The sequence below is a fragment of the Panthera tigris genome, chromosome D3 (genome assembly GCF_018350195.1).
Source record: "Panthera tigris isolate Pti1 chromosome D3, P.tigris_Pti1_mat1.1, whole genome shotgun sequence".
In the NCBI taxonomy this organism is placed as follows: Eukaryota; Metazoa; Chordata; class Mammalia; order Carnivora; family Felidae; genus Panthera; species Panthera tigris.
Window position 1 is genome coordinate 22,465,856 of NC_056671.1, and position 22,027 is coordinate 22,487,882.

Sequence of the window (22,027 nt, forward strand, 5' to 3'; positions counted from 1 at the left end):
TGTCTTCTAGATCTAGAGAGTCAAAGAACCCTATTTTTTCTTAGAGTTTGAAATTATAACAAACAATACGGTAAATACAGCAAGTTTCACTCGTGCAAAATCTCCAAAAATGCAAGTTTCAAGCATCAGGAACCGCAAGCAGGAGCTTCACCAGTTTGCAAGGCTTTAACCTTAACAACAGCTAATGTCCCCCCCCCACACACCGCAACACTGACAAAGGGCTCCCTGGCTAGCACGCCTGCACACCCCTGGGCTGTCGTTCAAGACACCCCTGGGCTGTCGTTCAAGACCACAAGACCACATTGCCTGCGGGCGGCATCCTCAAAGCTGGTCCTAGCTTAAACCCAGGTGGCCACTTACACGGACTCTCCTGATCTGTCACAGCTTGCTCAAAGGGCAAAGAGAAGTTGGTTGGATCATGCACTGAGCACAGCTGACACCACGGTTAGCCCCAGGACCCCAGGATGAGGCCCTTGGGGGCAAAGCAGCAATTCTACCAGCGCTCCAGGGGCACGCGGGCCCCAAGCCTACTCTGGGGAACTAAGTGGGGGGGGGGGGGGGGGTTACACAGGGACCGCCTCTTCCTTATTTCCAGAAAGCTCTGTATTATACTTTGTTTCTTTTGCAGCTGTTAATCAGTCGGACGTGTCTAGAGCCACAACCCTCTCTCCAAAATGCCCCGCGCTTGAAGCGAGTCCGGAGCGCACGCTGGCTAGGTACCGGGACAGGGGTTTCCCGAGGCTCTCCGTGCTCCCCACGCAGCGAGGGAGTGACATCAGAGACTCGAGTGGACTGATCATGTAGCCCGCCCGGCGCCAGGCGGGCGGGCGTGCGCAGGGATCCGAGCCTTTAGGCGGAAGCCGGGCAGCACTAACCCTTCTTAAATTTATTCAGGCAGCCGGAGCTGCAGAAGGAGCGCACGGAGGCCGACTCCCAGCAGCCGCGTCCCTTCATCCCCGTGGCGGGGCAGCCTCCGAGTAGCCGGGCGCTACATGGCGCCGGCCCGAGGCCCCCCACAGACGCGCGCACAGCTTGGCGGGCCTCCCGGCGGAGGTGGCGAGTGCTCTCGGTCCCGGCGCCGCGTTACCACAATGCACCACTGCTGCCCGCCCGCCGCCCGGTGCACGAGCCCGTTAACCCCGTCGGCGCCACAGGAGTCGAGCGGAGCTTGAGCTGCGGCCTCCCGGTCTCTTCTCCCTGGAGCGGGGGCCCGGCCCGCCCGCCGCCAGGTACCCCGTGCGACCCCGAGGGCATCCAGGTCGGACTCAGGTGTCCGGCGGGCTCCTCAATTAAACGTCACATTTTAATGAGAAAATCCGGCCGAAGGTGCCGCCTCCTGTAGCAGCAGGATTGGCGTTGCTTTATTTCAAAGGGAAAGGTGCCCTTGAGAGCTAAGGGCACATGGGAAATGAGGATGGCCCAGGGCCTGACGGTGATTCCAAGAAATCGGGGTCACTTCTGAGACCTGGTCACCCTCTGATTCCCCTGTGGCGCCCGGTGAGCCTGGTGCACCTGTTTCTGACCACCTGCAGACACCTGTCCACCGTCCTAGAGGAAGGCAACAGGCGGGGCCCAGGGAGCCGGCTACCTTGGCACTGCTACCGCAGGGCTGCAGGCACCTAGGAACAAGAGTCTCTCTTCTCTCCTCAGACCTCTCTGAACACAATTCGCCTGTCCAGCTGCCGACACGAGTTCTCCGTGGGATGTCTGATGGACAACCCAAACCTAACTGTCCAAGTCTGAGCTCCCAATGGCACCCCCAACCTGTGACCTCATCCTTCCCGCAGTCCTCCCCACCTCACCTAGGACACTGCCATTCTTCCAGTTGCTCAGGACAGAAACCTGGAAGTCACCCTTGACTCCTATGTCTCTTAGACCCACCTCCAGTTGGTCAGCACATCCTGACAAGCCATAGTCTTAGAATACAGCCAGGATCTCATCCCTTCTCACCACCCCCACTACTGCCATCCAGGCCAGACACACCATCATCTTCCCTGCGGATTCTTCCAGAGCCTCCCAGCAGGTCTCCTGCTTCCACTTTGGTCCCTCACAGCCTACACTGAATACAACAGCCAAAAGAATCTGTTCCAATGTATCTCAGACTCTTGTCACCCTTCCACTCTACATCCCCACAAACATACCTATCCTGTCTCCCTCCCTCTCTCAGCTTTAGCTACACTGACACCTTGGCTTGAACACTCACTGGAAGGCAGTCTAAGCCCAGGCTGGCCGTACTTATTGGCCCTGGCTCCCACCTTACTCTGCCCTGTTTGGATCTTGTTTCCCCCACTGGCCTACAGATTCTGGGCCCTAGGACTGGGTTTCAGCCCTTGTTCCACCCCTGACAAAGCCCTCCTCAACACCACCTCTTCACAGGAGTTCAGTCAAGGGAATTTACCAAATGTAATCTAATGCAACTGAGTCAAGTTTCATCAATTTAAAGGTTTTCAAATATTCATTGAAGCTCCTGTTATAATAAACTCAGGGTAAGCGGTGCCGGGTCAATAATTCCCTTCTGCGCCTTTGAAGCAACTGAGTATTTCTTCCACCTAGAGGATCAATCTAGAGCAATTGTGTTAGATTCGCTGGCCCAGGGGATATAAGGCATTTAGCCACTCTGGGCCTTGAATTTTTGGCTACGAAATGAAGAGCATGAGAATAATGCAAATGGCCGCCAGTGGAGGAGTGCTGACTGAATGCCACATGCTGGGCTTCAAGCTTTACCTACATTTCCTGCAGTGCCTCATGGTAATAGCCTTTGGTACAGTCCACCAACATCTTCTTTTACAGATGAGGAAACTAAGACTCTGAGGTAAAGTGACTTGCCTGGGGTCACCAGGCTTGGACCCAACCTGTTCTGGCTGACCTGGGAGGCACACTCTGAACCACATTCTGTGGGGTCCGTTAAGCAGAATATTGCTTCCCAGGCTCCCAGATGCCTCACAAGGAAAAGTGGGGTGAGACTGGAACAGTGCTCTGAGTGCTTTGGGAACCTTTCATGAACACACCAGCTATTTTTAAAAGATTTGCATGTAGAAGAACAATCCAACCCAGGATATTTAACCAGATACTCTGAGTTTCATGGACTCTGGAAGCTGGAAGAATCTTTCAAACTCAGAGCTGTGCCCTCCATCTCAGAGCTGAGGAAGGGGAAGGCACAGGGGCTGAGTACCTGGTGCCTATCCTCACAGTGAGTGGATGCTGGGGTCACCGACCCTGTTTCCTTTGTCCACTTCCCCTTACTTAGAGCTGTATAATGGAGAAGACAGGGAACAAAACACACCCAGGGAGGAAACTAAAACAGTAAAGAGAAATATGAAAGAAAATCATGCAGTCCTACTAAGGCAAACACATATCTTCTCCTTGCTACATAATTGTCTTCTGCTATAAGTGATGTCAAACAATTATCAGATTCTGCTCATGTGAAATATTTTAAAAATCTGCAACCTAGCTTCGCAGGCAGCCAGAACAGCATCTATTTGTCCTTAAAGGAGAAGATACACTAGCTGAAATGTCTTAGTTGACCCAGCAGCGAGAAATCCAAGAGACAGAGCAGGAGATGATGGATGGGTAATTCAGGCCCTGAGGCCTGTCAAAGTTTCCCTCCTGTCCATGTGTGGGTCAGGCTGAACCCCAGTCTGCTCCTGCCCCTCATCTTCATGCGTGCATAGAGGGCAGCTCCTGAACAGCTCCAGGTGGACAGCCACCAACATCTTAAACATGATGTCCTAAAATCAAGTGCACTAACTCTGTAACCTTCCTGAGATCCACTCACCCCAAATACCCTGCACTGACAATCCTGGAGGCAACTTCAACCCTGTCTCTAGGCTGTAATTGACCCTACATCAAGACCAGTTGATTTGGTCACGTCAGAGTTTTTGGCTTCCCCTCATGTCTATGGTGACCACTCCTTTGTCACAGCTCCTCTGGGCTGCTGCTGCTGCAACAGCCCCCTTACAGGCTGACCTCCTCACTTCTACTTGCTACCAGGACATTGTTACACAGGCTCTGTTTCCAATATGTTTCCTCCTTTGCTCAGTAATATGGCAGACACACCCACTCAGCCAAAATTCACACATACATATCTGTGTGTGTTTGTGTGCACATGCATATGTGGGGAAGATAGGTATACTTGTTGTCCATCCCAGTACTGGGGGTAACAGAGAAACTGGTTCCAGGCCTCAAGAGGGGTGGGGGAACATGTGGTAGCACACTGTAAAAACCACGGACGCACATCCACACCCTCCAGCCCAGAATAATGAATCCCCTGGGATTCATCACAAGTGAACAGTGGGAAAGGAGCACAAAGTTCTGCATCCAATGCCATTTGTTGCAAAAACCTAGAAGCAACCTAACAATATAACAGCAGGCAAATGTTTATTTCATCAACTTCGCGGAATATCACGGAGCCATTTAGACTTATGTATGTGATGACTCTGCAGAAATAAGAAACTGTGCTTAAAAAGAAAATGCTAAGAGGAAAAAGGCAAATCATGCAATATATTTATAATTGTGTGAAAACTATCCATACATGGAATGTTAATATAGTAGGATCATAGGCGAATCTCCCCCAGCCTGGGCTCCCAGAATGCCCCAAGGTTCTTTCTTTCCCAGGACCTAACTCGTCCTACTGTGGGGGTTCCTACTTACTTGTGTATCTCCCACACCAGACTGCAAACTCCTTAAGGGCAGAGACTGTGGTCTTTTCTTACTGCTCCCAGCCTCTAGCATGGCCCAGCACATGGTAGGCACACACTGAATGAATGAACACAGGAATAAACAAATAAATCAATTCATTGATAAATCAATCAATGAAAGCAACTTTATCAGGAGCCCTATTTGGCCCAGCCTACACACTCACACACTACCTTCTTGCCTTCCCAAGCTTTCTGTCACCGTCCTTCCCCTCCCAGCAGGTGGCCCCTCATAGATGGCATTTCTGGTGCACACCATCAGGCAGCCCCTTCCCCTCTGCACCTCTGCCCTTGACTGGACCTTGACTAGACCATGCAAAGGTGAGCACAGGCTGAGGAGGTCCCCAAGGGCAGGATCCAATGGCGGCTTCCTGACCTGAGTTGGTCACAGCCCTCCACTGCTGTGGGACTTTGGGACCTTTGGTTCCCCCTCTGGGCCTCAAACTCATCACTAATGAAGGGCTCAGGCCCTCAGGAGAGAGGCATTGACCTCTGTGTTGTCTGGAGAATCAACCTCTCCAAGGGCCTGCCTAGCATACATGTTCCTTGTGGAGGTATCTTAAGAATAAAGTCCTTTAAAACAGCAGTGTTCTAAGAATAGCTGCTCATAGATGCTGACTGCTATCCTCATTAATAAATGATTCTGCACCAAAGCCAAATAATTAATTTCAGAGCAATTTATGATAATGTGTTGCTAGGCAATTAAAATAAACTTCCGAGGGGGGAAAACTTCAATTTGTTGTTGATTATTTTAGATCAGAAAGATGGAATAGGGGAGAGTGCACTTGGTCAAACTAGCTTAAAAAACGGCAAACACAAGATAGAGTTCACTAGGGACAGTGCCTTAGGCCTGACTCTGCCTGCATGTCCCTTCTGCTGCTAGTAACAGCCCCAGAGACCACTTCTCTGGGAGCTGAGTCTGGTGGGCTTTGCTCTGGAGTGAGCCAGGGGCTACTGTATCCCTGCACATGTGTTTGGAAGAAGTGGCCTGCCTGAAGACCAGGTCGCCTAGAGGACCCCGTGGAGAACGAGGGTCAGGTCCCACCAGGCAGTTCTGAGGATGCTTGGCCTCTTTTCAGCCCTTTTTGTTCACAGAAGTGGCTGGCCCCCAGCTGGCCCATTCGATTGCTTATACCACTTATTGACCAAAAGGCCTTTTGCTTGTTGAGGTCTAAATAACACTTTGACCAACAAATCCCTCAAGACATCCAAAGGGCTGGGATTCCCAGGTGATTAGTATCCATTTGTCTAGTCTTCAATTATTTCTTTTTCAAAAAACTTATTTTAAAAAAAAGCAACAACAAAAATGATTGAAAATACAAGTCTATTGCAGAATGTTCCTCCTTCATGGAAAAAAAAAAGTACAAATTAAAGCAGCTCGGAGGTAGGTAGCTTTTTAAGTATATTAAAATGGCCCAAAATGTATTGAATTATTAACACCAAATGCAAATGAGATGGCAGTGAAGCTGGCATGCTCATTCATTGCTGGTGGCATGGAACAACAGTATGCTCATTCCAGAAAGAGATATTACAGCTCATCAAGGTGCTGTGATGATGTTGCCTTTCTCAACTCAGTAATCCGACTCCTGGGAATTTTCCCTCAGGAAATAATTCAAGAGAAGCAAAGAGCATTCAGTACAAAGACATTCATTGCATCATTATCTATAATAGCATAAATGGGGAAACTCAAATGCACAAAAATCAGACGGTAATTCAAAACATTAGAGTACATCAACTCAGTGGAATATTACACAGCCATTAAAATGATCATTATAAAGATAGACTGTTAGTTATAATGTGGGGTGAAAAAGGCAGAGCATAAAGGCCATATTCAATACGATGCCAATGATGTGAAATACAAGGGTATGTGCAGAGTGGGGAAGAGAAGGTAATGTGCAAAAGTCAAAAACAGTTTTGTGAGGGCGTGAGATTACTGGGGAGTTACTCATATTCCAAATATTCTTTATCTTACTGTGGAATCTTTGTCCACAACAACAACAACAATTGAGCAAGCTACATTCAGTCAAATGAATTATTTGAAACCCTTTTCCAAGGGGCCAAAGGAGGTACAGAAGAGTCAGCCAGCCGGGAATAGGTGCCCTACCCTGCTTAGGGAGCATGGAGTATGAGGCAATAGGATGGCAGGGAAACAGGATGGGTGGGACCAATGAACAGGAAGTCATGGCAGTGGAACCAAAGCAGTCCCAGCATCACTCAGGCTGCCCTGGGGAGGCCTGCACTTAGGGTTCAGATGCATGGGTCTGAGCACAGAGCTGCAACCTGCTCACCAGGTGACATGAACCAAGTGCAGGAGCCTCTCTGAGCCTCACTTTCCTGATTCTCATCCAGATACAGTGCTCGCTCCCTATTATCGGCTGAATTGTGTCCACCCAACCCAAATTCATATGTGGAAGTTCAAACCCACAGTGCCTCAGAATGTGACTGTATTTGGAGAAAGAGCCTTTAGAGAGGTGACTAAGGTAAAATGAGGTCATATAGGTGGGCCCCTATTCCATATGACTGGTGTTTTTATGCAAAGAGATCAAAGGGCACCTGGGGGGCTCAGTCGGTTAAGCATCTGATTCTTTTTTTTTTTTTTGATGTTTATTTATGTTTGAGAGAGACAGAGGGAGAGAGCTTGCTCCACAAGGAAGCGGAGGAGGGGCAGAGAGAGAAGGAGACACAGAATCCGAAGCAGGCTCCAGGCTCTAAGTTGTCAGCACCGAGCTCAACGTGGGCTCGAGCTCATGGAGCGCGAGATCATGACCTGATCCAAAGATGGATGCTCAACCGACTGAGCCACCCATGTGCCCTAAGCATCTGACTCTTGCTCTTGGCTCAAGTCATGATCTTTCAGTTTGTGAGATTGAGCCCTGAGCTGGGCTCTGCACTGACAGCACAGAGCCTCCTCGAGATTCTCTCTCTCCAACCCCCCCGCCCCTCCCTCACTTACTCTCTCTCTCTCAAAAATAAATAAATAAACTTAAAAAGAAAAGAAAGAAAGAAAATTAAAAAGAAAAAAAAGAAGAGGAGATCAGGACACACACAGACATGTGCAGACCGAGGGATGACCATGTGAGGAGACAACTAGAAAGCAACAACATATAAACCAAGGAGAGAGGCCTCAGAAGAAACCAAACCTGCTGACACCTTGATCTCGGACTTCTAGCCTCCAGAGCTGTAAGGAAATACATTTTTGTTGCTTAAGCCAGCCAGTATGTGGTATTTCATGGCAACCGGAACAAAGGAATACACCTCCCTTTGCAGAGCCACAAGGATGACATCACCAGCACGGGGCAGGAACTCAAAAGACATTTGGAAAAGTGAACCAGGTCTGAGGCAGGGTCTTGGCACCCCGAAAACCACTGCCTCAGACAAGGCCTGTGCTGAAAGACTGGGCCTCAATGTCTATCGGTGAGTTAGTTTAACTGTGAAGTTTAGAATGGCTATGGAGTTCTGCAAGACAGCTTCTGTGATCCTCATGGCAACTGGGATGAGGTTGGGCAGGAGAGACAACACTGTACATAGCTGGCAAAATGAAAGTTTAATAAAGTTAAGGGGTTTTATTCAAAGCCAAAGAGCAAAAACAGACCAGAGAAGGGTCACTAATGCAACATCTTAAACCTCCAAGCTCCACTTTTCCACACTACTAAAAAATAAGGCTCTGACTGATTGATCTTACAACACGAAAGCTTAGAAATTCCATAGCACCAAAGCCACCATAAATCAAGTTAAAAGATAAGCAACACAGAAAATACTTGCAAAATACATAATTGACAAAGGAGAAAGAACCATAACTCAGAATGAGCTCCTACAAATCAGCATAAAACCACAAATATCTAAACAGCAAAATGGCAATAAATATAAATATACAAGTCACAAAATGTGCATGATTGGTCAATAAACAGATAAAAATAGATTCAATCTCTATCAGTAATAAGAGAAATGCAATGACAACCCACACTGTTGGGACATATAAATTTATGCCCTCTTTTTGGCTGACAATTTGATAGTGTCTGTTGTTATCCATCATGGGTATCCACTGGATATAAATTGGCAATCCTACTGCTAGCAATCTATGCTTTGGAAAAACTTACACACATGCACAAATTTGCATGCACAAGAAGGTCTACTACAGCATTACAGTGAAACTAATAAAATGTAAAGAACCTACTGCCCATCAAGAGAGAGACAATTAGGGGCGCCTGGGTGGCTCAGTCAGTTGAGCGTCTGACTTCGGCTCAGGTCATGATCTCACGGTTTATGAGTTCGAGCCCCACATCGGGCTCTGTGCTGACAGCCCAGAGCCTGAAGCCTGCTTCAGATTCGGTGTCTCCTCCTCTCTCTGTCTCTCCCTTCCATGCTCATGCTCTCTGTCTCTCAATAATAAATGTTTAAAAAAGAATTTTTTTTAAAGAGGGAGATGATTAAATACATTATGACACACTTTAGAATTCCATGCAGTTATTTTAAAAATGAGATCGGTCTATATGTACTGACACATAAGGATCTCCAAAATATATCAGTAAGGGAAAAAGCAAGCTGCTTATCAATATGCAAAATACGATCTCATATATATATATATAACTATGTGTGTGTGGGTGTGTGTGTGCTTACATGGCTTTGTAAAAGCATGGGAAAAATCTGGAAAAGTATCACTGGTAACCAATGCGTGTGTATATTCCTTGGGAAGGAGGTACTGAAAGATGACTACGTTGTATGTTATTTATTCTAGAGTCATTTAAATATTTTACAATTTTGTATTTCCTAATGAATGTTATCGCTCAACAAATTAAAATTGGCAAGAATCAACTCCTGCCTGTGTTGAATTCTGAGACCCTACAAAAGACTCTCTAATGGTGGAAGGTCAGGCATGAAGGGAGGTTCATAATGAGTGAGTTTTGGGAGCAGGAGGGTCCAGAAATCACATCAGAGAAGCCACCACATCAGTGCACACAGACCAACCTGGAAGGCAGCAATCAGAGAGGGGCTGGATCATTTGACGCACCCGTGGCACAATCCCCATGAGGCGGAGGAACAGAGCCGCCCATGGTGACGGGCCCTGCAAAGAACGGACACAGATGCAACCAAGTGTGGGAGGCAAAAGGCTCAGGCACCTGTCATTTGGCCAGGTTGCAGGCCTCACCCCACCCTCAGCCACCAGGCTGTTGGTAGGTGCTCTTGCCTACAGACACCAGTGACCTTGAGAGTAGTGGCTATGGCTCAGGGATGAGGCTCAGGAGGGGCCGCCATGTTGATGTCCAGGCATCCACCTGTGCTCACTTCACCAGGGCTGCTCTGGGTTGCATAGTCCAGAGAGGTGTTAGGAAAAATGTCAGAAAAGGAGAGAGGACGTTGTAGGCAAGTAGAGACTGCAGATACAGGGAAGAAGTGACAGATAAGCTGCTGCTCAAAAGAGTCACCCCTGAATGCAGCAGCCCCATGTGATGCCCTCTCTAGTGCCCTTACTGTGGCAGGCATGAGTCACACCAGTGGCCCCTTTTTGAAACACCCTGCTTCCTGCTCCTGTGGCCACACACCCATTGTCCTCCACCCTCCTCTCTCCCTGCTCCCAGGCAAGATTCAGTCCTCACTCCCATGTTCTTCCCACTTCATGCTGGGTGGGGCCCAAATGATGGTGTCCATGCCCACGACTCATTGTCCTGTCTCCCTGTTCATGTTTCCCCATCTGTACCATCACTATGGTCCTCCCCTTCAAGCCCCAGATATCCATGGCTACCTGGATGACACCCACACTCAACCTGTCCCCACTGAGCCCAGTATCTTGCCTCTGCTCCCTCAGGACAACCTTTCCCTCTCCAGAGAATTCTTTCTGCCCCCAGGTACCAGGCTGGAGACTTGAGGGTCAGCTCCTATGTTCTCTCCCTCACCTTGGGCCCCTACATGCAATGCATCCCAAGTCCTGAGGACGTTAACTTCAAAATAGCTTCCAAATTCATACCCTCTTCTCCCCTCGGGTGAGTAAGCCACCCCCAGCTCACTTTCAAGGTCTCAGATTCTACATTTACCCCTTCTGATCCATCTTTCAAGCTGCCATGGAGACAATTTACTGAAAATACACCATCCACTCTGTCACTTCCCTTCCATGGGTCCTCGATACCCACAGAAGCAAGTTCAAGTTCAAACTCCTTGGCAAACCACAGCCAAACAGGAGGTAAGCCTTGTGGGCCTCAGCACTCCTTACTCCTTAGCTTCACCCCTGCTCCTCCCTCCCTTGCCTTTACTCACCTGGCTGAGATGCCCTGCCTTTCCCTCCCTTGGCTGGCTCCTGTCATCTCTGGATACTGAGTGTGGGCCCCTCCCTAAGGAGCCTTACTTGACAGCTGCCACCCCAGAGAGGGATGGAAAGCTATCTGGAGAGGGTCCTTCCTCAGGGTTCTCCTCACACCTTTGCCCATCACAAGCTGTACTCATCACACTGACTCATAAGGATCTTGTCTGTCCCCCTGCAAATAAATAGTGCCTTGAGGTCCGGGAAGGGGGCATACTCTCTGTATTAGCTTCCTAGGGCCACCACACACTAGGTGGCTTCAAACAACAGAAATTTATTCTCTCACAATTCTGGAGGCTAGAAGTCCACCATCAAGGTGTTGGTAGGGTCATGCTCCCTCTGAAGGTTGTAGGGAAGGATCTCTCCTTGCCTCTTTTAGTTTCTGGTGGCCCGGGGTGTTCTTTGGCCTGTGGAGGCATAAATCCAATCTCTGCTTCCATCTTCACATGGCCTTCCCCTCTGTGTATGTGTCTGAGTCCAAATTTCCCTCTTTTTAGAAGGACATCAGTCATATTGGATTCAGGACCATGCTCGTGACCTCATCTTAACTTGATTACATCTGTGAAGACCCTATTTCCAGTCACATTCACAGGTACTGAAGGGGTAGGTCTTCAATATATCTTTGGGGAGGGGGACACACTATAATCCATAGCCCTTACTTTGGTATCACTATTGCCAAGAACTGTTAATGGATGGCTGAGCCAGTGTGCTCTGGGTCTAGACAGGGGAGGAACAGTCAGATGAAGAAGGCATCTTGAAGTTGGACCTGGAGGAGATGGGAGGGAAGAAGCATGTCCAGGTGGAAGGAGGAAAACTGCATGGGAGAGGAGGGAGAGCTGGGCTGCATGAGAGGCCTTGGCTCTGTGCTTTGTGGTGCAGGGAGCTGGGCCAGTCTGCAGAAAGGCTTTCAGGCTGGGCTGAAGCATCTGCCCTGGTACTGTGGAAGCAGTAGGCAGCCATCAGGAAAGCAGTGACAAGAGCAGAATAAGTGTTCCTGAAAGATTAATCTTCCTGAGGCATAGAGGGGCAAGTCTAAAAGGAGCCCTCCCAATGCAGGGAGTTACCAATAATGAGGAACTAAACCAGGGCAGTGGCAGCGGGGCAAGGAGAGAATCCAGAGAAAATTGGTTGGGAGAATGGACAGGGCATGACCTCAGGCAGCAAGGAGAGGAAGAGGCTGAAGCTTGAAGGGGTTCAGTGGCCAGTGACTGAAAACAGCAGCCCAGGGAGAGCACTGTGCCTGCAGAAGCGGCAATCAGTTTAGCCTCATGAAATACCATTCAATTTAAAAAGCAAGCTCATGGGTACACTCATTAAGTAATCACTGAAGCAGGGCATGTGTGCAAAACAGCTGTAAGAGTCCACACACTTTGTAAATAACTCAAGTTTATGGGAAACAAACACGTCTTTTTATATCAATGCCTGGTACCCTGGCTGTTAGCAGCATGCATTTTGGAAGAAAGGTCTCAAGCCAAGGGAACTAGAAATTCAACTGAATAACCTTTAAATTACCTCATCACCTTGGGCAATGGAAATCAATGCAGTCTGCAAAGGGCTACCATGTGCCAGCAGAGGCCAGATGGAGCTGGTTCTCAGGCAGGGGATCCAGGGGCAGAGGGAGCTGTCCACCATGGGGGCAACTCTGGGATCAGTAGAGGTCCTGGGACTTCGGAGGCCCTTTCTGAGAGAGCTACCAGCAACACCCCAGACTTACCAGAGAGGCATTGCTGAGGCACAGCATTAGGAGAGGCTCTTGCCTTGGGGAATAGAATAAAGACCCTTCTCTCCACTCCCCCCACCTTCATGGATGATTCATTCCCTCTCTGGGCCTCAGGCACTTCATATCACCGGAGGATAGCCTCATTGATTTCCAAGGGCTCTTCTACCTTCCAGCTCTGCTTACGGCTGTGGCTACCACCCCTGTTGCCTGATCACAAGCCTCATCCCGGGTGGGGATGAGAAGATCTGGCAAACCTGAAAGGGAAGGACTCAGACACTAACTCCTCCAAGTTGTGATTCTGTACCGCTGATCCTAACCCCTGCTTTTTCTTCTTCCTCTGGCCACCCAGCGATGGGTGCTATCACCTCAGTGTGAGAAGGATGTACTGTGAGCCTGGAGATCAAGGCGACTCTGGGTGTGTTGCTCCCCTTTTCTGTGCCACCAGCTCATCTGTGAGGCCCTCTCCTCATGCTGGAGAGGTGGGTGCCACGGTCAGACCTTGGGCACCTATGATCTAACATCTGAGAATGTCTCCTCATTCACATGATAGGGATGGTAATAGTTTTATTTCACAGGGTTGTTATGAGGATTGAGTTACTACAGAAAAGCCTGGCCAGTGTTTGCTGCTAGTACCACAGGGTCTGGGGGACATAAGCAGGACGAGAAGACATGCATTATTGGAGGAACAGCAGCAGCCTCTCCCCACAAGAAAGCATCCCCTGCCACAAGTCCTTTCCTGGAAGGGGTTTCTCTGAACAGAGACCCCTCATGGCCTTTGACATTTAGGCTTCCTTCTTCCTGGAGGGAACACTCCCCTTGTCTCCTTTTGCCCAAGCTCCACTGCTGGTCAGCCAAGGTCCCTGGATGACAGCAGACCCAAGTACAGTCCCCACCTTGGGAACACTACCTCCAGCAGGACCAGGCTACTTCAAAGCAAACTACTGAGTCCTTTAATGGCCCTCACAGTTTCAGTATAAACATCAATGTGTGGGGATTTTTGTCTCAATATGCTCAGATTCTTCTAATAAGTGGTGATGGTAGGCCATGGCAAGAGATTTCAAGGATAACATTGAGCCCCTACAATCCTGTGCTGTTTACATACTAGGCAGCTGTTACTTTCTCTATTTTTCATATGATAAAACCGAGGCTCAGAGAGGCTCAACCACAGGATGTAGTTAGTAAGAGGTAAAATGGGAATTTTGAGGTCACTCAATCTACAAAGCGAGGCCTTTTTTCACCTCCTTTACACAACACAGCTGTGACCACCATCTCAAACAACAAGATGAACTGTATTCACCAAAATGAAATTTGTTCAATCGCCATATATTCATTACTATATCATGTTCTGTTGCTGTATATATCTTTATTTCCTGCCTTGGCCTTGAGAAATCCAGTCAGAAAAGTTCTGTTCATGTTTTCCATGCACATTTTATAATTTTACATAGATGCTGGCTTGCATGTGATAAAACCAAGTGCAGGACTTCTGAACAGAGACTGTGAGCTGGATCTAGGACTGTGTAGCATCTAGACAACCGTCAAATGTTATCTTCCTCAGTTACAGAGGAGAACTTGAGCCCACCTTAATTATTGAGGAGGTTTTAAGTTGCTCAGATTGTGAATAAAAATAGGTAGCCTGATGGCATTACAGGCAGAGAGCATGCTAAATATATGCATACACACCCCAACTTGATCTAGTTACAGAAAACTTTGGGCCTATAAATGTATTTTCAAAATAAACAACATGCAAAGCTCAAATATATTGTTTTCCCAAAGCAAAAGCAATGGCTTGCTGCTTGGCCAGCCTGCCATTATGCATTTTGGACTTGATATTTTTATGAACGAAGTCAGCAAGGATCTCAAAGTACAGTTATGAGTCAGTCATCCTTCCTGACAACTATTCTCTAAAGAGGTTTACTCATCTGGCCAAAATACAAAGTGTTGACATGGTAGGTAAAAACTTAACTACTGTAAACAAAAATGCTTTTGGGTGGGAAAAAAGTGGTGAAGAATAATGTAAATCAAGTACATGATAGACATGCAGTTATTATACTTTCTCCGGTATGACTTTTCCTCTCTTCAGAACACTGGCCAGAGATAAATGGTACCCGGTACCGAATGGTACCCAGTAATGCTACCACGTCCTTGGCATACATTTCCATCAGCACTGCAGCACCATTGCAGCTCACACTGACCCTAAAACCAGCACATCATCTCATACATCTTCTCTACCTCTCCTTCATTTCATCAGCACCATCATCAGGCATCCGATGATCCAAGGAAGTTGCCCACCAGAGTCATTTCTGATGCACATAGCTTAGGCTAGACAGTCAAAGCAAAACAAAGACCCCAGCCCTCCAGCATGAGCCTGTTGAGATTCAGAGGCTTCATTTACAGCCACCTGGTTACAATAAGCACTTTACAAGGCTTGGCATCTAGACTTCTTCAGGGCCCTGGAGGACAGTCCCTCCAACTCCACCCCTCCTTCCTTCCACCCCTTCACCTCCCCAACACACCAAAAGTCCTTTGTCGAGGCAGTAGAGCCCCCCAACAGCCCACCCATCAGGTTCTAGGAGTCAAGAGGTCTATCTGTCTGACCTTGCCAGGTGATGGAGATGGGAACCGAATGCTGGTGGGATCGAAGGCAGAGGTGACCCATCAAGTTTAAACACATCTCCCCCTTCAGTGATGGCTCAAGGCAGGAGGGGGGGCAGCTTTAAGGGCCGAGGAAGCTCAAGGCTCCTGGCTGGGTAGTTGCCCAGCCTGACCCCAAACTGCTTACTCAGAGGCACAGGCTGGCTGGAGAAGGGCTTTTCCTGTGACAGGCACCACTGGAGTTTAAAATCCCCTTTGCGTGCTGGGCACACACACACACACACACACACACACACACACAAACACATACACACACACACAGTAGCAGGAAGTGCCTGCCCAGTATCCACTCCAAAGCTCTTCTGCCTGAGTCCAGCTCACTTACAACAGCCAGGTGCACTGAAGTGACCCTTGCCCTTGAAGCTCTGGTAATGGCAGCTCAGGTGCCTAAGGAGACTGGAGGAAGGCAGGGAAAGGGCTTTACCTCTTGATTGAAGCCCCTGGGGAAGGCTCAAGCCTACCTTCCCTGCTAAAAGATGGCTGGCCTCTGTGTGGGCTATATTCCAGTGGCTGGTCTACACGGGGCCAATCCCCTGCACTGAAAGGGGAGAGTATCATCCCTGTGACACCAACCTGGGCAAACATCCCTTCTCAGTATCATATAGTGGGCTGCACCCAGGGTGGTGAAGGGGACATGCTTAGTGACTGCCCTTAGACTTCTAGCTAAACCCTTTGTCCCCTGGCTTGTGAGGGCAGAGGGGCCTGCCCTCTATCCCAGGACTGAGTAAGTGCCAGGGCAGAGATCTGATCCCTCAGTCCTGTAGGCTGCTCAAGATGAGGGCTAGAAGAAATTTACAATAGGTAAGGAAAATTTAAAAGCCCAAGAGATCCCATGCCTCAAGGACCCGCCTGCCCCATGCTTGCTCCGCTTGCCCCAACTCACCCCAGGAAGGGGCTCCCGGGTGTGGAAGTGGGTCTGGCCCCGAGGCTGTGGGGGCTCTTGCAGCTGCCGCCGCCGCCGCCGCCTTCCCGCCGCCGCGCTCTCAGTCCATCTCGGTGCAGTGCCGGCTGCCACCGCCGCGCCAAGCCCGGGAGAAGGACGGCGGTCCCCGGATTGGGTGTGTGCTACCCGGCGGCCCCGGGCCCGCCTCCCCGCCGCGGCCGCCCCTTCAGCACCGCGGATAGCGGCCAGCCCAAGCGCTCTGAGTGCAGCCCAGCCAAGAGGTGCCCTGCGCCCGGCTCCGTACGCCCGCCAGTCAGCCTGAGCGCGGCAGGGGCGCGGCGAGCCGCGTCTTCATTCCTCCAGCCTCCTTCCCACCCGCCTGAGGTGGCCGCCTCTCCCTCAGGGCCCCGCTCCAAGAGCGAAGGGCGCCGCGAGGCCACCAGACAGTCCGCGGAGGACGGGACGCGCCTCCTCCAGCCCGGTCTGGGGCAGGGACTAGCGCTCTCCTCCCGCTCAGCGGGCTAGACAAAGGCGAGCTCTCGGTGTCTGGATGCCAACGGGCGGCGGAAAGCTCAGCTCAGCCTCTTAAAATGCGGGAGCATGGCCCGGAACCCGACCCGACCCTAAGGGCGCTATCGCGGCTCAATCGAGGCCAAAGAAGGCTGGCCCTTCGCCTGAGTCCAGTGGGGGAGGGGCCCTTGGCTCAAGCCCTCATTTCTCCACTGTCATATGCCCCGAGGTTGTAAGGAGTTAACCAGTTAGAGTGTCTTGGGAACTAGGGGAGGGTGAGCCGTTGGGGTTCCATCCCCATCTGGAATCCAATTCCCTCCTCCACATCCTTGGTGCCAGAGCGTCAATCAACCAACAGATGGGACTGCTGGAGCCTGGTGACATCACGCAGAACGCTTCCACGTTTTTCATTTCTGTTCAAATCCCTCCTACTCCTCCTTGCCCCCTGCCAGGAAAGTTCCCAACTGAGAGCAGGGGCCCTAGTTCTGAGAGCCTCTGCCACAGATCAGAAACATGACCTGGGCCACCCTTACCTCTGCCCTCAGTGAGTCTCAGCTTCTCCTCTTGGCTTGTGGGGGTGGAGCAACCTTTGGTTCCAAGTCTGAGATAACTCAGCTTGTCTATCTGGCCAGGAAGAAAGAATCCACAGCGTGGACAGCCACCCCAGCCCTGTCCACTTCATGGCCCCTCTCAGGCCTTTATAGAGTACAAGGTGAGGGGGCTCTTCTTTCCAATCAGTGAAACTGACAACTCTTATCTAATTCTTTCTAAAGCAACCACAACTTTTATGCCTCATTAATTCAAATCCAAAGACATATTCATTTTTGCCATTTGGTTGAGTCCCCAGTTTAAAGGGGAAAACCAATGAAATGAGTTCAAGTCGAGGTTAATAAATGCTATCCAAGTAGACATGAGGCACTCTGCTCAAACATTCACAGATCAAGGCTGCTACACAAAGAGCCCAGAGCTGAAACCTTCAGGAAGAGCACAGCAGGAACAGGACTGAACATTTGCCATCCAGGAAATGTGGCAAGGGGCTGGGGAGAGTCAGGTGGGGGAAAGAGGGGCAGGGACTTCTTTAGTTTCCACATCAAGGAAGAATCACAATCCACATGTGGTGCCTTAAAAAAGAAACAAAACCACTACCTGTACCTTTTAACATCTTTTTTTTCCTCCTTTGAAAATTACTTCCAAGAGGGTTTTTTTGTTTTTGTTTTTGTTTTTGTTTTTTTTTTGTAGCATACCATCAAAATCCAAAGACAAGAAACAAGTCAGGTTCCAGGGCACAGGTTATGTGGGCTTTCTGCTGCACTGGTCACAGGCATCAGATGGGGGAATGGGGTGCCCATCTACCTCCCAAACATCCAACATTTGCCCAGTGGACATGTTGACTAATAGGAGGAAAATCTCAAGTCTTTCTTTGTTCATTTCCTCATTTGGAATTTAATTTCTTGAGGATTTTGTGACAAAGGATTCCTTCAATTTAACTCTTTTAATTGTTTAACTTATGGCACATTCAGCAATCACCAGCATGTCTGCATCCTTACGTTCCAGGAGATCAGAGAGGGACTCAGTGAAGCCCATTTCCACGGACACACATACCACTAGCACAAAACCTACAATTTCTACTGACACAAGAGGCTCACAGATACACTGAAGACCGTGAAACGTTCACGACTTGGAGCAAGAGAAACAATCTAAGCCACATAACAAGATTTTAAATTTCAGTTCAGTTATTCAGTTATTCTCTAGGTTCTGGAAAAGCCAAAAAACTGGAATACATTCCAATGATTCTTAACCACAAAGGCAGGAAGACACATCTGCCCAAGGCCCCATTCCTCCCTCTGCCTCAGGGCTCAAACCCTGCTCTTTGACCTCACTACAAAATCTCTTCTTTGTGGGCAGACTATGTCTGCCACTCCTGCTGACAACTACCAGTGTGGCTGGTAAATCCCAACCAAATCCATTCTTCCCAGCCCAGCTATACTTTGCTCCCTCTGCTATGCCCTGAAAACATGAGCATGTCCTTGGATTGTCCCCTCCTCCTCCCTTACAACCAGCCTGTCTCAGGTTTCACCAGTGCTTTCTCAGCCCACTCTTTCCTTCTCACCCAACTAGGGACCTGGACCTAGCCTTCTTCCTCTCCCTTGTCCACCATAGCCACCTCTTCCCTGTCCCCTCTCTTAACCTCCTCTCTGGCCATATGACTCTTCTTAAGATACCTAGGACAGGTACCTGTCTCTACCTCTGTTACAAGCCTAAAATGCTACCATCCCACTACTAACCATGCAAGGTTCAACTTCCAAGCCTAACCCTCTGGATCCTAGGCAGACATACCTTTTGTATTCCATTTCCCAGGCCGCCCTAGTGACAGTTCTGCTCCCTGGCCATGATGTCTCAGGTCTTTGCCTCATGACCCTGACCATCCCTTGCCAACTCTGAGAATCTGCTCCACTATCCCTTACCTGACATCCAAGTTCCTATCCACCCACTGGAGCTCCAAAGCTCTCCAGAAGTGCTCCCAAGTGCTGCTGTGGCCAATGCTGGGACTGGTGCTGGCAGTGCTTAGCATCCTGAGGCATGGCTCCTCATCTTGGCCTCCAGTTACACTTCCTTGAGTTTTTAGAGTACTCCCTGCCAGTACCATGCAGTACCAGACACTTAATCATTCCAACCATCTATATGACTACCTACCTGTCCCATGCCCAGGCATCTTACCTCTCCGGAAAGTCAGTAAGAGTTCTTGCCTTCTGTTTTTATGGCGGCCTGTCGCTTCCTAGCAAAGTGTTCATAGCACTATTGAGAGGTCCTCAATAGTTCTTGAATGAGCAAACTCAGCATGGGTAATACCAAGAAAAGGATAATTTTAAATCTAGTTTTGAATTTTATCTAATTCATATTTTCTTTGTCTTTCCTCACTCCCAGGCCACATCCTGCCAAGCTGAGCTTGGGATGGCAGGCAGGGGAGAAAGAGGCTCTAGGTTGCCAGAGAATCACAGAACAAGTTCCTTGCCAGTGGGTGATAAAGACAAGACTGATAAGGCATTCTGTGGTATGTTATTGCATAGCTGTATTTGGGACTCTTCAAGTAACTCTGTAAACCAAACGACAGGGCAAATTGGAGCTCACTGACAGGCTGGGGAACAGATATTCTCACCATAGCAATACCTGAAAAACATAGCTGTTGCCAGTGACTGCTCCATAGGAGTGGTGAGGGGCTGGACAAACAACAATTCATTTTCTGAAGAGTGGAAACTGTATTCACTGCTTCTATCAAAGTAGTAACTGACAGTACTCTAGGAACAAAGCAAACTGGCAACCAGCTATAAAAAAGCATCAGATGTGAAATCAGGCCAGGGACAGACTCCTACCTCTGCCATACACTAGCTAGGAAACCCAGGGCAAGTCAGTTTTGCACGTTGGGCTTCAGTTTCCTTGTCTGTAGTAAGAAGGCATTGGATTAACTAATTCTGGCAGTCTCTTTTACCTCTAAAAATTCAATAGGTCTTCAGAAATAAACCCTTATATGTATAGTCAAAGGTTTTTTTTGCTTTGTTTTGTTTTTTTTAGTCAGAGCCTTTTTGTCAAGGGTGCCAAGACCATGCAGTGGAGAAAGGACAGTCTTTTCAACAAATAGTGCTGGGAAAACTGCATGTCCACATGCAAAAGAATGAAATTGAACCGCACCTAACACTATGTACAAAAATTAACTCAAATGAATCAAAGACCTAAATGTAAGATCTAACAGTAAGACTCTTAGAAGAAAATATAGGACAAAAACTTCAAAACATTAGATTTGGCAATGACTTCTTAGATATGACACCAAAGGCACAGGAAGCAGAAGAAAAAATAAACAAATTTAAAAACTTCTGTGCATCTAAGGATACTATCAACCGAGTAAAAAGCCAATCCACAGAATGGGAGAAAATATTTGCAAGTTCTATCTGATATAGGGTTAATAACCAGAATATATAAAGAACTCCTAAAACTGAGCAACAAAAACCCCACCTGATTCAAAAATGGGCAAAGGACTTGAATAGACGTTTCTCCAAAGAAGATATACAAATGGGCAATAAACACATGAAAAGATGCTCAACATCACCAGTCATTAGAGGAATGCAAATCTAAAACCATAATGAGATATCACCTCACATCTATTAGAATGGCTAATATTAAAAAAAGACAAAACAGGGGTGCCTGGGTGGCTCAGCCGGTTAAGCGTCCGACTTCTGCTCAGGTCACAATGTCATGGTTTGTAGGTTCGAGCCCTGCATCCAGCTCTGCACTGACAGCTCAGAGCCTGGAGCCTGCTTCGGATTCTGTGTCTCCCTCTCTCTCTGTCCCTTCCCTGCTTGTGTTCTCTCTCTCTCAAAAATAAAAAAAAAAAAAACATTGAAAAAACAAAACAACAAGTATTGGTGAGGATGTGGAGAAATTGGGAACCACGTGCACTGTTAGTGGGAATATAAAATGGTGCAGATTATGGAAAACAGCATCATGGGTTCCTCAAAAAATTAAAAATAGAATTATCATATGGTCAAGGAATCCTACATCTGAGTACATACCCAAAAGAACTGAAAGCAGGGTTTTAAAAAGCTATTTCTACACCCATGTTCATTCATAGCAGCATTATTTATAATAGCCAAAAGATGGAAGCAACCCAAGTCTCCACTGATAGATGAAAGAAATAAAATGTGATATATACATATAGCATAATATTATTCAGCCTTGAAAAGGAAGGAAATTCTGACACATGCTACAACATGAATGAAACTTGAAGATGTTATGCTAAGTGAAATAAGCCAGTAACAAAAAGAAAAATACTTTACGATTCCACTTATATGACATATCCAGAGTAGTGAAATTCATAGATACAGAAAGTAGAATGTTGTCACGGGGGGCGGGGAGGGGGCTGAGATGGGGGGGGGACAGATTTATTGTTTCTTGGGTATAGCATTTCAGTTTTGCAAGATAAGAGTTCTGAAACAAATGGCAGTGATGGTTGAACAATATGACTATTTAATACCAATGAACTGCACACTTAAAAATGGTTAAAACTGAGGCACCTGGGTGGCTCAGTTGGTTAAGCATTTGACTCTTTGATTTCGGCTGAGGTTATGATCTCACAGTCGTGAGATGAAGCCCCGTGTTGGACTCTGTGGTGAGCATGGAAACTGCTTAAGATTCTCCTCTCTCTCTTCCTCTGCCCCTCCCCTCCTTGCACTCTCTCTCAGAAAAAAAAAAAAAAAGGTTAAAATTTCAGGGGTGCATGGGTG

At 48.2% G+C, this 22,027-nt stretch overlaps 1 protein-coding gene across 5 annotated transcripts in view; it reads right to left on the reverse strand.

Moving 5' to 3' along the window:
• OSBP2 (oxysterol binding protein 2) overlaps positions 1–22,027 on the reverse strand; it is a 191,257-nt gene that overhangs the window by 71,735 nt on the left and 97,495 nt on the right. Inside the window, exon 2 of one of the 5 annotated variants that reach the window (XM_042961995.1) lies at positions 9,660–9,756. The exons of the other annotated variants lie outside the window; for them this stretch is intronic. Within the exon in view, the coding sequence (XP_042817929.1) occupies positions 9,660–9,720 (61 nt within the window). The 5' untranslated portion in view covers positions 9,721–9,756. The remainder of the gene's footprint in view (positions 1–9,659; positions 9,757–22,027) is intronic. 5 annotated transcript variants of the gene reach the window in all.